Source organism: Dermochelys coriacea, chromosome 6 (genome assembly GCF_009764565.3).
Source record: "Dermochelys coriacea isolate rDerCor1 chromosome 6, rDerCor1.pri.v4, whole genome shotgun sequence".
Classification (NCBI taxonomy): Eukaryota; Metazoa; Chordata; order Testudines; family Dermochelyidae; genus Dermochelys; species Dermochelys coriacea.
In genome coordinates, this window is record NC_050073.1 from 55,685,394 (window position 1) to 55,700,159 (window position 14,766).

Sequence of the window (14,766 nt, forward strand, 5' to 3'; positions counted from 1 at the left end):
TCCCCTGCTTTGGGTGTGGTTGCGCATATCAGGATTTCTCCCTCTTTTCTTGTTGCCTTTCCTGCTCCATTTTTGTCCTGTGAAAAGGTGAATGTTGCAATAACTCCCATATTAAATGCAGAGTCTAAGAGGCCTAGGCCTCTATGAGCCCACATAGCAGAAGGAGCCCAGTCTCAATTTGATTTTAATGAAAAAAAGGCAAGAGGTAATGGAACAGAATTACAGAAACTCATTCAGTCAAAGTCTAAATCACTATAGAAGCCTTTCTTCCATGTGTGCAAAATCTGCTACCTTTAAAAATAGCCCCTTCTTCTGCTACCGAGGCCCATATGAAGGCACTTCCTTGCACCTTTCTCCTCCAGTCCTGTTCTCAGGAGCAGCTGCTTGTTCTTTGTGACTGTGTTTTGCCCTTCAGGAGAACTAAGTTGTATCTCCAAGTGAGAAACAGGTAAGGCAGTTGCTGAGAGCAGCAGGCTGGTTCTGCTGCGTTAGAGTTCCCATGCCGGTAGCAGACTGTAAAATTTCCCATGGTGAAGTGGAGGGAAAGAAAAGGAAGCCTGCTAGTAGCCTCCACTGCTGGGAAGGGAACTGGACCAGAAAAGGAACTAAAACTGGGAAGTGAATGTGCAGCATCACCTTATGAGGAGCCAGAGCCTCTGGTGCCAGCTGCAACCTCACTCTTCACCAGAAACAGTAGTGGAGAAAGTGGAGGGCAGAAGATCTAGCCATTAATTTTCTCAATACCAGCTGTAGTCTGCAAGGAGATCCCTGCAACCTCCATGTAATGGTCCTAAGGACAGAGTCACCTTTAGTGACTCATCTAGAAGCTCCAGGTGATTCATCCTGACAGGTGCATAGTGACCCAGGGTCACTTGCATGCCCCGCCCCACCTATTAAACTGAGTATTTGTTTTTTAAATTACACCAATGTGGGGGATGGGGAAAAAAAACTAGCAAGGTTGGCATTTGTCCCAGTTTTAGAGTAAATAGTTCTGTTACATGGTCTTTAATTGCAGTGTAAAATTTTCTGCCTGCCATGCACCTTTGTTTGGCCCACAGTCAACATCTGCACCAATGGTGTGGTACAGGGCTGTAGCTACAGGCACCCTGTGGCATTCAGGCTGGGGGAGGTCAAAACAAAAGGCTGTAACTTTAGAGAGAGATCCAAAATTTCATAACCACACCCACCGATTGTAGCTCTGCAAATTAGGATTATGAATGCAATTAAAGCTCAGGGAGCAGGCACAATGCTTTCTCCTTTGTACAGCATTGCACAACAGCCTAGGTGCATGATAACACTGAAGGATCAGGAATTGGGTATCAGATGGGCTAATCCATGTAGCAAAGTCCACTGATACCTGGAACTTCTCCAGATTACCCCTGCACTGAAGCTTGGGTCCAATGGCAGGTTTACAATCCTACCCTAATTTAAGGCCAGTTTTTCCTCTCAGAATTGAGGGGGTGCCAGCAGCAATTAAGTAGCAAAGACAAGGGACCCCACAACCTCATCTGTAACCAGCCAGTGATCTCCAGAAGCTCCATCTTCTTGGAAAGCAGATGAGGATTCAGCCCCTACCCAGGGGATGTGAGTTGGGGTCTCTGGTCCAGGTCTAGCCTTAACACAGTAATCAGCCCAATGGCCCAAGCCAAAGTGCTCAAAGCAGATTGGGAATCACACTGAAATCAAATCATTCTGACCTTAGTGAACAAGGCTGTTACCAACTGAGCAGGTGATGGCAGCTATTGGGAGAGATTCCCAGTCCTCTTTGTTGCTGCTAAGGTAAATGGTAGAATTACAACCATTAAAAGGGGAAAGATTATTCCTGAAGAGCAGCTGGCTGCACCAGGTAGAAGGGGAGCCCCAGCTTTGTCATGTATTAAAAATAGGCATTCCACACAGCACACTGGATTCAAGGGGGCAATCCACTGCCTCCATGCAGTTGGGCCATCCTGCTCCAGATGCCCTGGGATTTCAACTCCAAATGTCATGTCTCATCTAAAGAGCAGCCAGAAGCTGGTCACATCAGAGTCCAGCTTCTGTGGAGAAGAATGCTCAGTTACTCAAGGACAACCCAACCACTCCCAGGAGCAGCACTGCTCCCTCTTGATCCCTGGGGAGGGGTCAGAGCAATTGTCATGGCTGCTCTTCTCCCTCGTTGGAAACATGCCGGTAGCCAGATGGCTGGGACTTTATGCGGAAAACGACAGTCAGGAGGAGGATAATGAGGAGGAAGAGGATAGATCCGCAGACAGCCAGAGCCACAATCAGTTCTGCAAGGGAGAAAGTGAGCATTCAGTGTAGTAACATTCAATCATCGCTGTCTCTCACTAATGCCCAGCCCAGCCAGCACTCACCTGTGTCCTGAACATTGCTTGCTACCTGGCATTCGCGTGCCCAGTCCTGGGGAATGATGGGGTCAGTGAGCCGCAGGAAATCTGACAAGGGGCAGCGCTGGGCACAGCCAGGCAGCGTCAGTGGAAAAGGCTCCCTCCCACTCTCGTTGTGGAAAAACATCTCCACAGAAAAGTTACTGGGGACAAAACAAAGACACAAATCGAGATAAGAGTGCTGAGAAGCCAGTAATTATATATTCCTTCTCCCATTTTCCTCCTGCCTAGGACCATTGCCCTCTTCAGCCATCCTGTAGCTATCTCTTCCTATCACGCAGCTCTGGGAGCTGGCCCTTTCCCATTGTTCTGTATTAAGATCTTCCTTCTGTTGTTTTCCCCTTGGGAGCAAGGGCAAGAGGCTCTGCCCTGACGCTGGAGTCCTACCTACATGTTTAACCCATGAGGCAAAGCCACAGCAGATGCCCTTACTGTAGCCCTCACCTGTCATCATCTTGGTACAGCTCAAATATGTGACATGAGGCATATGGTGCTTGCCTCCCATTGTAGACATTCAGAGCCATCTGTAGTGCCACAAGTGTTGTGTCGTGCTAAGGAAGAGGAAGAGAATGTGAATCACTCTTCAGGAGTAGGACAGATTGCCTGGGACCACATCCACAAAAGGAGAGCTCAGCAGGGAACCAAGGACTGTGCTGGGCAAGAGACAGCTAATTGAAGAAACCCAGGACCATGCCAGAGAAGGGAAAATAGATTATGGGAACTCACTAGACCAGGGGTTCTCAAACTTTAGCAACCCGAGGACCCCCATTTTGATTTAAAAATTTTTGGGAACCTCCCAAACCTCCTTGCGCCACCCCTTCCCTGGGGCCATGCCCCTGCCCCACCACTGCTCACTCCACCTCCCGGTCGCTCACTTTCCCCAACCCTCACTCACTTTCACCAGGCTGGGGCAGAAGGGGGTGTGGGCTGTGGGAGGGAGTTTGGGTTCGGGCTCTGGGCTAGGACAGGCGGTTGAGGTGCGGGAAGGGTTGCGAGGTGTGGGCTCTAGCAAGGAGTTTGGGTACAGGAGCGGGTGCGGGCTCTGGGCTGGGGCAGAGGGCCGTGCTTACCTCGGGCAACTCCTGAAAGCAACCAGAACATCCCTCTGGCTGCGGCTCCTAGGCAGGGGGGCTAAGGGATCTCTGCATGTTGCCTCTGCCCACAGGCACCACCCCTGCAGCTCCCATTGGCTGCAGTTCCCAGTTCCTAGCCAATGGGAGCTGTGGAGTCTGAACTTGGCGTGGGGGAAGCGTGTGGAGACCCCCTAGTGCCCACCCCAGGGGCTGCAGGGACATGCCTGGGGCTCCCAGAAGCGACGAGGGGAGCCAGGACAGGTAAGCCTGTTCCCCAGTGTGCTGGAGGCATGCCTGGGAAGGATGGGGATGAGTTTTTCCACTGGGCCTGCAGACCCCTATTTGAGAAATGCTGCACGAGAGGAACAGAGAAAGCAGAGCAGGGGCCCTGGTAAGGTAACTTGTGACTGTGCCGAGGGAGTGGGGGAGAAAGAGCGCGTGAGTTGGAAGCTCTGTCAGTCTGGGGTCAAGTCCCTGAAGGTACATCTACATTACAATAAAACACCCATAGCTGGCCTGGATCAGCTGACTTGGGCTCATGGGGCTATAAAATTATAGTGTAGACATCTGGGCTTGGGCTGGAGCCGGGGCTCTGAGACCCTAGATGTCTGCAATTTCATAGCTCCACAGCCCAAGCCCTGCAAGCCTGCGTTAGCTGATCCAGGCTAGTCATGGGTGTTTTTTTGCAGTGTAGAGACACCCTAAGGGATCCCATTCTACGGCAGTTCTGGGAAAGATGCAGGACAGTCTAACTCAGCAGGTTGCTAAAGAGGGATATGATTGTCTGCATCTATCATTGGCTGAAACACCACATCAGGGTAGCACAACCCATCTATCAGAAGGGGCAGTGACCCCAAGTCTGTCCTCCTGCTCTTGCTGAGTCAGCCACATGTTGGATTTTTAGACTGGGAATTCACTTCCTTGGATGCAGAAGGGATGATGCCAGGTGCTGTAGAGAATATGCTGCTATGGGTAGAGACATATTCTGGATGTAGGGACTGCACTGGAGGATGGAAGGGGGCAGAGTCCCCACCAAGGCCCAAACCCCATGGCAGGTGGTGGGATGGCAGCTCCCAGATGCAGACTTACTGCTGAGTAGGCGAGTAATTTCAGATGCTGGGGTGCAGACACATTTGTTGCTGAGGTCATATTTTTCCTTATCTGAGCCAGCAGGACTCCTGAGGAAAGAGAATAGCTGGGCAGATCCCAAAGGACAGAATGAGACTCTTACCTGAGATGCCATCCCTTCCCCACTCACCACCCTGCAGACGAGCTTTCTCCATCTGCTGGTGGATCCCAACAGGAATTCAAAGCCAAAGTCTTTAGTTGCTTCAACTGAGTCATGACATCTGGGGTCACCCATGGCGGCAGTAGCAGCCTATGTGTTTGCTGAAAAGAAAAAAGAACTCATTCAAAGGGAGACAGTGTGGGCGGGGGGTAGGTCACAGGGCTCAGAGTCAGGAGACATGGGATCTAGTCCAGATTCTGCCATGGGCTCACTGTGTTACCATGGATAACTCCCTTCCTCATCTGGGCTCAGTCTCCTCTCTCACCCCCATCTGCAGAACTACGTTTGTAAGACATTCTGCCATTTCAACATAAGAAACACAAAGAATAGTAAGAATAAAAACTAGGAACTACATTTCTCTGAAAACACAGCCAGAGTGTGATGTTAGCTCAAATTGCAGAGACAATAATCCTGGGGCATCCGCTTTGTGTGAAGATGATTCTGCCCCACGGAGACCACACAGCCAGAAATGAAAACATAAGACAAAAGAGCAGTAAGAAGACTTAGACAAATCTATTGTTATAGGCAGAGCACATCTTTACAGGAGAAGTCATCACAAGCACAGGCACTTGTGCATTGAGGAAGAGAGCAGAATACCAGCACTCTGTAATTGTCATATTGAGATGCAGCTCATATGGAAGCTCCAATAACCATGCTCTGAACAAGGGAGTCAGGAGAGGAGTCTGCTTTGCAGACAGCCAGTGTACTTAGAGGAATGGATGAATTACAGTGAGAGCAGCGGTAATCTCAGAAAGGTCACAACTTTTGGGACATAGAATATTAGGGTTGGAAGAGACCTCAGGAGGTCATCTAGTCCAATCCCCTGCTCAAAGCAGGACCAACACCAACTAAATCACTCCAGCCAAGGCTTTGTCAAGTCAGGCCTTAAAAACCTTTAAGGATGGAGATCCACCACCTCCCTAGGTAACCCATTCCAGTGCTTCACACCCTCCCAGTGAAATAGTGTTTCCCAGTATCCAACCTAGTCCTCCCCCACTGCAACTTGAGACAATTGCTCCTTGTTCTGTCATCTGCCACCACGGAGACAGCCTAGCTCCATCCTCTTTGGAACCCCTCTTCAGGTAGTTGAAGACTGCTATCAAATCCCCCCTCACTTTTCTCTTCTGCAGACTAAATAACCCCAGTTCCCTCAGCCTCTCCTCATAAGTCATGTGCCCCAGCCCCCTAATCATTTTCATTGCCCTCCGCTGGACTCTCTCCAATTTGTCCACACCCCTTCTGTGTGTTTGTGTGGGGGGGGCAAAACTCCAGGTGTGGCCTCACCAGTGCCGAATAGAGGGGAATAATCAATCACTTCCCTCGATTTGCTGGCAATACTCCTACTAATGCAGCCCAATATGCTGTTGGCCTTCTTGGGGTACACTGCTGACTCATATCCAGCTTCTCGTCCACTCCTTTTCTGCAGAACTGATGCTTAGCCAGTCGGTCCCCAGCCTGTAGCGGTGAATGGACTCTGCACTTGTCCTTGATGAACCTCATCATATTTCTTTTGGCCAATTTTTCAGTTGGGCCAATTTCCCAGGCCATGTCCCATCTAACTCCATGAGAGACTAAGACAAGCACCCTCTGGGCCATTCTACATGATTCATATCAGGTACCTGTCAGCAACCTGGGTAGTTTGTTTGTTTTGCATTCATTTACCAAGAGCACAACTAGGAAGTTCTGGTTTTGCTTGGAGTTGGTTGTTGGTTTGAGCTGGTGGAGTAAATCTACTGCCTCAGCAGTGGAAATGCCAGTTTCACTCAGCAAGGTCTATTCCCCAGAGCACTATTTGTAAGGGTGTGAGCACCACCACTTCTCTGAGTAAGCAGAACTTCCTTTCCTGGGGTACAGCGCTGTCCTGTGAGCCATGGGGATAAAGTTCTCCCTTCTCAGAGCCTGCCCACTCATCTTCTGCTAATCCAGGGTTCTCAAACATGCAGCCCACGAGGTTATTTCCTGTGGCCTGCCAAGCTCCCTGAGCCACGCCCTGCTCCCCAGAGTTATTTCCTGTAGGCCGCCAAGCTCCCCTCCACCCAGCACGCCGTGTCTCCACTCCTCTGCCTACCTCCAGGCGTTTCCTGCTGCCAAACAGCTGTTTGGCAGCGCTTAGTGCTTTCCAGGAGGGAGGGGGGAGGAGCGTGGAGCCGCGTGCTCAGGGGAGGAGGCAGAGAAAAGGCAGGGCAGGGGCGGGGATTTGGGAAAGGGGTGGAGTGGGGGTGGGGCCGGGGGCAGCGGGGGTGTCAGTGATGCGGCCCTTGGGCCAATGTACTAGTCGTCATGTAGCCCTCCTGGTGATTCGAGTTTGAGATCCCTGTGCTAACCAATGAGCTGTTCTTTGAGTTCTCAGCCCTGTAAGTCTGTGAGAAGTCTAAGCAGACAGTTAATGAACAGCCTTGGACCGTACTAGACAAGGACTTTGAGCAGGACCAAGAGGGGAAATGGGAAAGGGACCCCCTGATCTTTCTTCCAGGGGAGTTTCTATTTCACTAGCAGGAGCTGCTTAAATCAAGATTCCTACAAGGAAAGATAGTGGATTCTGTGATGCTAAGAAAATATTTGGAAATCAGGGAGTGCTTGTTCCTCCCACTACCAGTGGCTACAGGGCTTTTCAGATGCCATGCCCAAAGGAAAAACAGGATGGCATAAGCCAAAGAAACAAAATTAGAGCTCCCAGGCCTTGTCTACACAAACTTGCACTGGATGAATACTCAGGTATTTGGTTAAACCAGGACAAGCCTGTGTGTAAACAAGGCCATACTCTAGTGCTAAATGGATTTTCTGAACATTTGAAAGTAATCTATTGGTTTACATTTTAAAAGTAATTTAAAAAATGAGTCCTAAGAAACGTAATGTTCTATGTCAGACTGTTTTTGTCCCCAATGATCTCAGTTCAGGCATCGTCCATCTACACAAAAATTGGCAAAGATCTGAATTTGGAATAGAATCATAGAATATCAGGGTTGGAAGGGACCTCAGGAGGTCATCTAGTCCAACCCCCTGCTCAAAGCAGGACCAATCCCCAACTTTTGCCCCCGATCCCAAATGGCCCCCTCAAGGATTGAACTCACAACCCTGGGTTTAGCAGGCCAATGCTCAAACCATTGAGCTATCCCTCCCTCCCTGCCGAAGACATGGTGCAAGGAGTAGGTTTGGAAAAGAAATGTTTAGAATTAATAATCACTTTTCCTGTTATTCTCCAAAACTGGAAGTTTCACTTTCAGCAGAGGCTAGTAAATGTTCTTCAGAGAAACTCAAAGAATTGCCCTCTTTCAAAATGGCTCCCATCTGGTTCAATGGGACTCAGACCACAGGCTGCCCTTAGCAAATATGGCCAAGAAAATAACTGCCCTGTAGTGACATTATGAAGAAAAAAAAAATTCTGTCTTAAAAATCAGTTTAATCTCATTTGGAATTTTAAAAAAAAGCATGAATTGTAATTGTATTGTTACTGCAAAGTGTCACTACAGTGCAGAGTTAAGGTTATTGAGTGTTCTAACTGTTTGGATTTCATTTTAACCTCAGTTCTAAATTTCTTGGGTTTGTAATGTTTGTTTTGGGATAATTACAACACAACTATAATGTTTACCACAGTTCCCTCTAAGGTGCGGGCCTATGGGACTGCACACGAGGGAATGAAGGACCATGCACCTAATTACTGGAGCTGCGCAGACGTGGCTTCACTAAATAGGTGCTTCCTGGACTCTCGAGAGAGGATGTGGAAGGTGAGGTGGGCGGGATCAAGTGGGGGTGGGGAAACTAAGTTTGGGGTATCCCAGGACTCCCAGCCCGAGCTGGGCTGTGTGCGGCAGCCGGGGAGAGACGTGACTTTCCCCAGCAGCCGCCTCTCTGCAGCCCTAGCAGTGCACCTTGTTAATTATCCCTTGTTTTAATATTCTTTCTTCCATATCTATGAACTTTTAAAAAACATATCTACGTTTTTTGTTTGTACTGGTGGCGCATATCCACACATTACCTTGATATTGGTACACATACCAAAATTTAATCCGCACATGGATGGAAAAATTAGAGAAAACATTGATGTTTACTCAATATTATTGATATATGCTTTCAGCCTTAACTCCATTTTAATGTACTTTTTGTTTGGGAATTAATAAAACGACATCACTTTGCTCTTCTTTAGGGTCTTCCTGTGTCAGAGGAGCTCAAAACATTTTACAAACAATGAGGAATAAAACCTAACAGTCCTCTAGATTGTAGGAATGTATTATTCCCTTTTATAGATAGGGAAACTGAGGAACCAAGCAGGAAAGTGACTGGTCCAAGTTAACTGAGAGCTAAGGGAGCGTCAGTAATAGTATCCTGGAGTCCTGACTCGCTCTTCTTTCCTCAAATAACTAGATTAACATTCCCTCCATCTTGAAAAAATCTCACTCTGGATTTAACTAATTAAAACCAAAGAATAGTAAAGATTTTGGGACAACCACCCCTTTCTCAGGAGATAGAATGCCACAGGTGAATTAAGTTTCAGTTCTGGCATGACATCTGAAACATGCAGCTAGAGGATCTATGGTGCTGGAGCGGATAGATTTCCTAAAATTGTGCCTCTGGAGTGGGGGAAGAGTTATTATTCCAAAATCTGAAGATTACGGCTAACTATGTGGAGGGAGAAGTGGAAGGTTCTATACAACAGGCAAATCCATTTCTCACCAATGCAGTTGTCTCCAGTCTAGTGAATCCCTAATTCCACTCTGCTGAGCCAAAAACCCAGGTCCCTGCTGTTATGTGGGGATGCTCAGACTAACTTACCTCACAAAAAAGTGTGTCGTAGATGCTCCAGACAGACTCCAGGGACACATCCCGGATCCCTGTCTGATTTGCCACCATCTCCAGGAACCCCTGCAGGCGACAAGGCAGAGACTCAAACCTGCTCTTCTACCACACAACTCTGCAAAGTGGAGATCTTTCACCCCTCCCTGACACCTAGAATCATATAAAGGTATCTCCTTCCTGCTCAGGGAGACCTTTTCTCACTCAAACTCTCACTTACCAAATTCTGTCTGGTTTTATTTATGTACTCTGCTGACTGCCGGGTTTCATTCTGTAGCTGCTCATACCGCGAGCAAGGGGATAATGGAAACTTCAGCAGCTGGGCAGAGACAAAAGGAGACGTTGGGTCAGGGAAGATCCTGACAAGCAGCAGCAACTGTACTGCCTCCCCACCACAACCACCCCCCAGCCCTGATGAAATAGGGTCTAAATAGCTCCTTCTGAGGAAGGGTCTCCCTTCCAGAGAGACTCTGCATCTAACAACTAAATCAACAAGGGACATGAGGAGAATTGTGGGTCTAGAAGCAGGGGGATCCCTTGCAAGGCCAGGCTAAGGAGCAATATGGGGTAAGCTCAGGATTGAAGGGGGAGGCTCTTGGAGATAAGGTGAACACCATGCCTGAGTTGCCAATATTTATCCTTGAGATTGACTCACCTTCTCCCCAGAGTCAGGCACAGTGTGTACAGGGATCGGCTGCCAGGAAACATTGGGGTTGAACACCTGTTGTCCTTGTGGGGGATACAGTCCTGCCAGATTGGCCTCTGCACTCATCAGTGTCCGGTCGAAATCTGTGCTGCGAATGAAAATCTGCCAGGGGCACAGAGAACCTGTTCTGTGAATATCACTATTGTACACAGGAGTCAGGATACCTGGACTCTGACCAAGGGACTCAGAATACAGGCACCACAAAGACAAAAAGTTTTAGACATGGCAGAGAGTACATGGAGTGTGCTGAGGCCATTACAGCTTAAGCACTTCACAAACCATGGTGGGGAAAGAGGGAGTGCATATCAAAGGGCAGGCTATTAAGGCATACGGGGCACTATGGAATACATCATGGAGATGGGAGATAGAATACAAGTGAAGGAGTAGCTCAGGCAGAATAATGTAAGTAGCAAGTAGGTAGGAGACGAGGCCAGAGATATAGATGGGGGTAGGTAAAAAGAGAAAATATAGTGTAGTTATATCACAGGACTGAAGGTAGGACTCCTTGGTTCAGTCCTCAGATCTGCCATTGACTTGCTATGCAACCTGTGACAAGAATCTGCCCCTCTCTGGCCTGTTTTTTCATCTGCGAAATGATGACAATAGTGATATGGCTATGGCAGTGGCAGAGGTTTCATTTATTAATGTCTATGAAGCACTTTTTGGTCCTCAGTGGGAAGGGGGCAGAAGATCATTATCATTGGCAGGAGGAAAACTTGACAATACAGAAAAGCAAGAGCAATTGCAGAGATTCAAGGAGGGTTGAAGTGGTGAGAGTTTGATACCTTGGCATTTGTGTATTGAAGCAACTGGAGGGGGGAGAGAGGTATGTGGGGCAGGCTTCAGTGATAGGTGGAGTAGATGAGATGAATGGTTATAAATGAAGGGATAAATATCCTGGCAGTCAGGATATCAGAGAAGAAGCAGATAAAATAAGAGTCTTGTGAATGGTGATCTAGTTTTGCTTTATAGAGCATCTTGCATACAAACTATATCCTCAAAATTTATTCTTGGAAAACACAAGATTTACTCACTGCCTTTACTCTGAATATTTCCACCCATCTGACATGAGGCATGGGTAGAGAGAGACCTTTCCCCATTAGATAGGATGAAAGAACTCCAAGGTATGCTCTAAAGAAACACCTAAGCAATATCTTAACATGGGATAAAGGAAGAGCAATCTACAGCACTGTCTCAGGTTGCTTATCTTTGGGCATATGCTCATGTCCCAGCCCCCTTTTGTAAGACTCTAGCCTGTGGCTGAATCAAGTGATGACCAACAGTCACACAACAGCAACCCGGAGCTGATGCTTCCTATAAGAGGGAGCTTGATTAGAGGATACCAGGATCAGGAAGTAGGAGGGTGCTCTTGGCATTAGCCAGGTGGCAGACAGCTGCAGGAAAAAGGAGAGGCAGCAGCCTCAGCTGGGAAAAGCTTTGAGAGAGAGAGAAATGTGGGAAGGAACCTCAAAGCTTGGGAGGAGAGATGGAAGATTTGTATTTGAGTTGACACTGAACTGTTAACTATTGTTAATAAGCTAGACCAGAAGAAGGGAGTGCTACTTGAACCACATGATTCTGAATTTATTGGAGAGCCCCAAGAGGGGAAATGAGGCAGCAGATACTTGACCAGAAGAAGTCAGATGGCAATCCACTACCACATTAATATTAAAACTGACACAGCTGTGGGTCTGTATCAGCAATAGGACACAGGAGTCCTGAGATAATATTCCTTCCGTCTTGAAACTCTTCTTCCTGCTCCATCTGACTCAAATCTGTCAGAAGAACAATAAGAAATATTTTGGGGGACTTCCCACACCCCTCCTTTAGAAACCCCAAATGTCACCTCTATGTATAGTATATGCCTCCTGAAAGCCTCCATACTTTGAACAAGTGAACTTCCCAAATGGCTAATCAGAACCATCCAGTTTTCAAAAACTAGGGCAAAGACTTCTGTAGCAACATCAAACTTGCAAAGAAAACAGAATCAGCTACTTTGGGACAAGACCCTTAACGTTTTATTGACAGAAATAAAAGAAGAGCTTGGGTAGAGATTATGGTGTGTATGTGTAAATTTATTAGATGGTGCCTGGAGCTGGTCACTGGCCTTGCCTGGGACTGGGCAAGGTAAACACAGGCTGCATCCCTGTCCTATGGAGAGGATCAGCTACCAGCTAAAACTGCTACTTTAATTTTCAAGGGCTCAAGTCTTTAATTCCTTGATACAGGGGCAGTGGTACCCAGTGCTATATTCCAACTGTGATTCATGGACCAATTTCAGAGTAGGTGTTTAACTTTCAGATACTGATGTTGCTTCTGCTTATCCCTGGGTTGAATTTGTCCTGATATCTCATGGGGAGAGTTTATGCATACTAATAGTAGCTATTTCTTCCATCCTACTAGCCCTTTAAGACTGGGATACCTACCACAAAGTATAAAGGGCTGAGAGTAGGGCAGGTGTGTCTGCTACAGTGCAGGAAACAATGATGGAAGAGAACCAGAAAGCAGACATAGTCTTACTCAACTAGGTTGCAACAGGATGCTTTGCCAAGGAAACTAGATCTTTAGTTGCTTCCTAAAGACTTTTACTTTGACTGACAATTTCTGAGGGGTGTTGGTATGTTTGAAGACCCAAGCACAATCTGCTAAGGATGACAGATGCACCATCTTTGTAACCCAAGGTTCTAGAAAATTGTGCATGAATGTCTGTTCTCCAACACTCTGGTCTACTGCAAAAGCATGGTAGTGTTAGAATGGGGAACCAAAAAGCAGTAAGGTTGCTGGATAGAGGAACTGAATTTATTTATTTATTTGGCTGAGTTAATTTCCTTTGGAGCTTGAGTTCCACTGCTTGTTGATCTGATAAGACAACTTGCTTGAGGCCTCCTGATTCAACTTCTCAAAAGGAGGGCATGAAAGAGGTACACCCGGCTGCAGCTCACTCTCTGTGATGCCTTCCCAAGAGAGGGAGGGAATCAGATAAATTCCAGCTGATGTCACAGGTCTCTTTATTACCCTTTCTACCTCCCTTTGTTTAGGTGGCAGTGGCCTCAGGTCTCCTCTTGCATAGTATCTTGTCACCCCCAGATGTAACCATCATTCCTTCTTGCCCTCCCTCCACTTTTACAGGACTGCACTCCTTTGGTATTCACAGTAACCCAGGTGATTTCAGAGACAGTTTCTACAGAAGATGCTATTTAATATAGTCATATTGTATCCTACTATGTGAAGGCACAGCAGCATGAACATGACAAAGGGAAACAATAAGGGGCCCTGAAGACAGTGCAGGTACCCTGAGCACCAGGCTGCTCCAGGAGAGGGACAGGTTTCAGAGTAGCAGCCGTGTTAGTCTGTATTCGCAAAAAGAAAAGGAGTACTTGTGGCACCTTAGAGACTAACAAATTTATTAGAGCATAAGCTTTCGTGAGCTACAGCTCACTTCATGGGATGCATTTGGTGGAAAAAACAGAGGAGAGATTTATATACACACACACAGAGCACATGAAACAATGGGTTTATCATACACACTGTAAGGAGAGTGATCACTTAAGATAAGCCATCACCAGCAGCAGGGGGGGGAAAGGAGGAAAACCTTTCATGGTGACAAGCAAGGTAGGCTAATTCCAGCAGTTAACAAGAATATCAGAGGAACAGTGGGTGATGACCAATGATAGTGGGGTAGGTTGCACTGACCTCCTGCCTATTGTATGAGGCGTTCAGGAATCCATGGTAACGCTTCCGGAGAGACTGGCCCAGATCCCATTGTTGCAGCATCCCAATCTGCACGCATCAAAAACAGGATTTGCCACTATCCTGGGCCAATCCCAGCAAAGACCCCCGATGTCAAAGGCCACATAAAATGGCTTCCAAAGGGGAAAGGGTGGCTTCCCTGGCCCCTCCCACCCACTATTAGGAAATGGCAGAAATCCCCTTCCTAGGGGGAGAGAAAGCAGACACCTTCTGAGGTACAACTCCAAATGTAATACTGCTTCCCGGGGTACCCACCTGGGTGAGCTGCCCAAATCCCTGGGGCCACGCGCTCTCCTGATAGGGGTCCCGAGGATAGGCCCTCACTGGGGAGCGGTCCCCGTGGCGGTACAACTGAAAGAGGAAACACCTTCGAATTGCCTAGTGCCCCAAACCCGCTACCCCCGCCCAGCGCCGCCCCCCGCCTCCCCCATCGCCGCGCCCCAGCACCCCCGCCCGGGGCGCGCTCTTGCTCTGCGCTCCCAATCTGGGCCGAGCTCCCCGGCTGTCGCCCCTCACCAGGGTAACGAAACGCAGGCTCCGGGCTTGAGCCAGGGGCGGTGCCAGCGCGAGGCCGATGCCCAGCAGCAGCAGCGCGAGAGGAGCCACCATCGCTCTCCCCACCCTGACTAGCACTGACGCTGCTGCTGAGCCTGGCCGGGCCTGGTCCGGCCCGCCACCCGGAACCCCGGCGTTGCCGGCCGCCGGAGCCGCCCCGGTACACGTTCCGCCACACACAGGAAAGAGGGAGCCGCCATCTTGGTAGAGGCGGAA

General features: G+C 48.3%; 2 protein-coding genes across 3 annotated transcripts in view; one reads left to right on the forward strand and one right to left on the reverse strand.

Annotated features, from left to right (window-relative positions):
• Window positions 1–166: 166 nt before the first annotated feature.
• ACP2 (acid phosphatase 2, lysosomal) lies at window positions 167–14,708 on the reverse strand. Its single transcript, XM_038407300.2, is given in 12 exon segments — window positions 167–2,270; window positions 2,355–2,530; window positions 2,832–2,938; window positions 4,550–4,638; window positions 4,719–4,762; window positions 4,764–4,849; window positions 9,519–9,608; window positions 9,760–9,858; window positions 10,195–10,347; window positions 13,939–14,025; window positions 14,251–14,346; window positions 14,512–14,708. Coding segments are annotated over 12 exon segments (1,257 nt in total). The 5' UTR covers window positions 14,605–14,708; the 3' UTR covers window positions 167–2,133.
• Window positions 14,136–14,766, forward strand: part of NR1H3 (nuclear receptor subfamily 1 group H member 3) — a 58,396-nt gene continuing 57,765 nt past the window's right edge. The window contains exon 1 of one of the 2 annotated variants that reach the window (XM_043515801.1): window positions 14,136–14,210. The gene's annotated coding sequence lies outside the window, so the exon portion shown is untranslated. The remainder of the gene's footprint in view (window positions 14,211–14,766) is intronic. The other variant, XM_043515802.1, reaches the window with a different exon arrangement.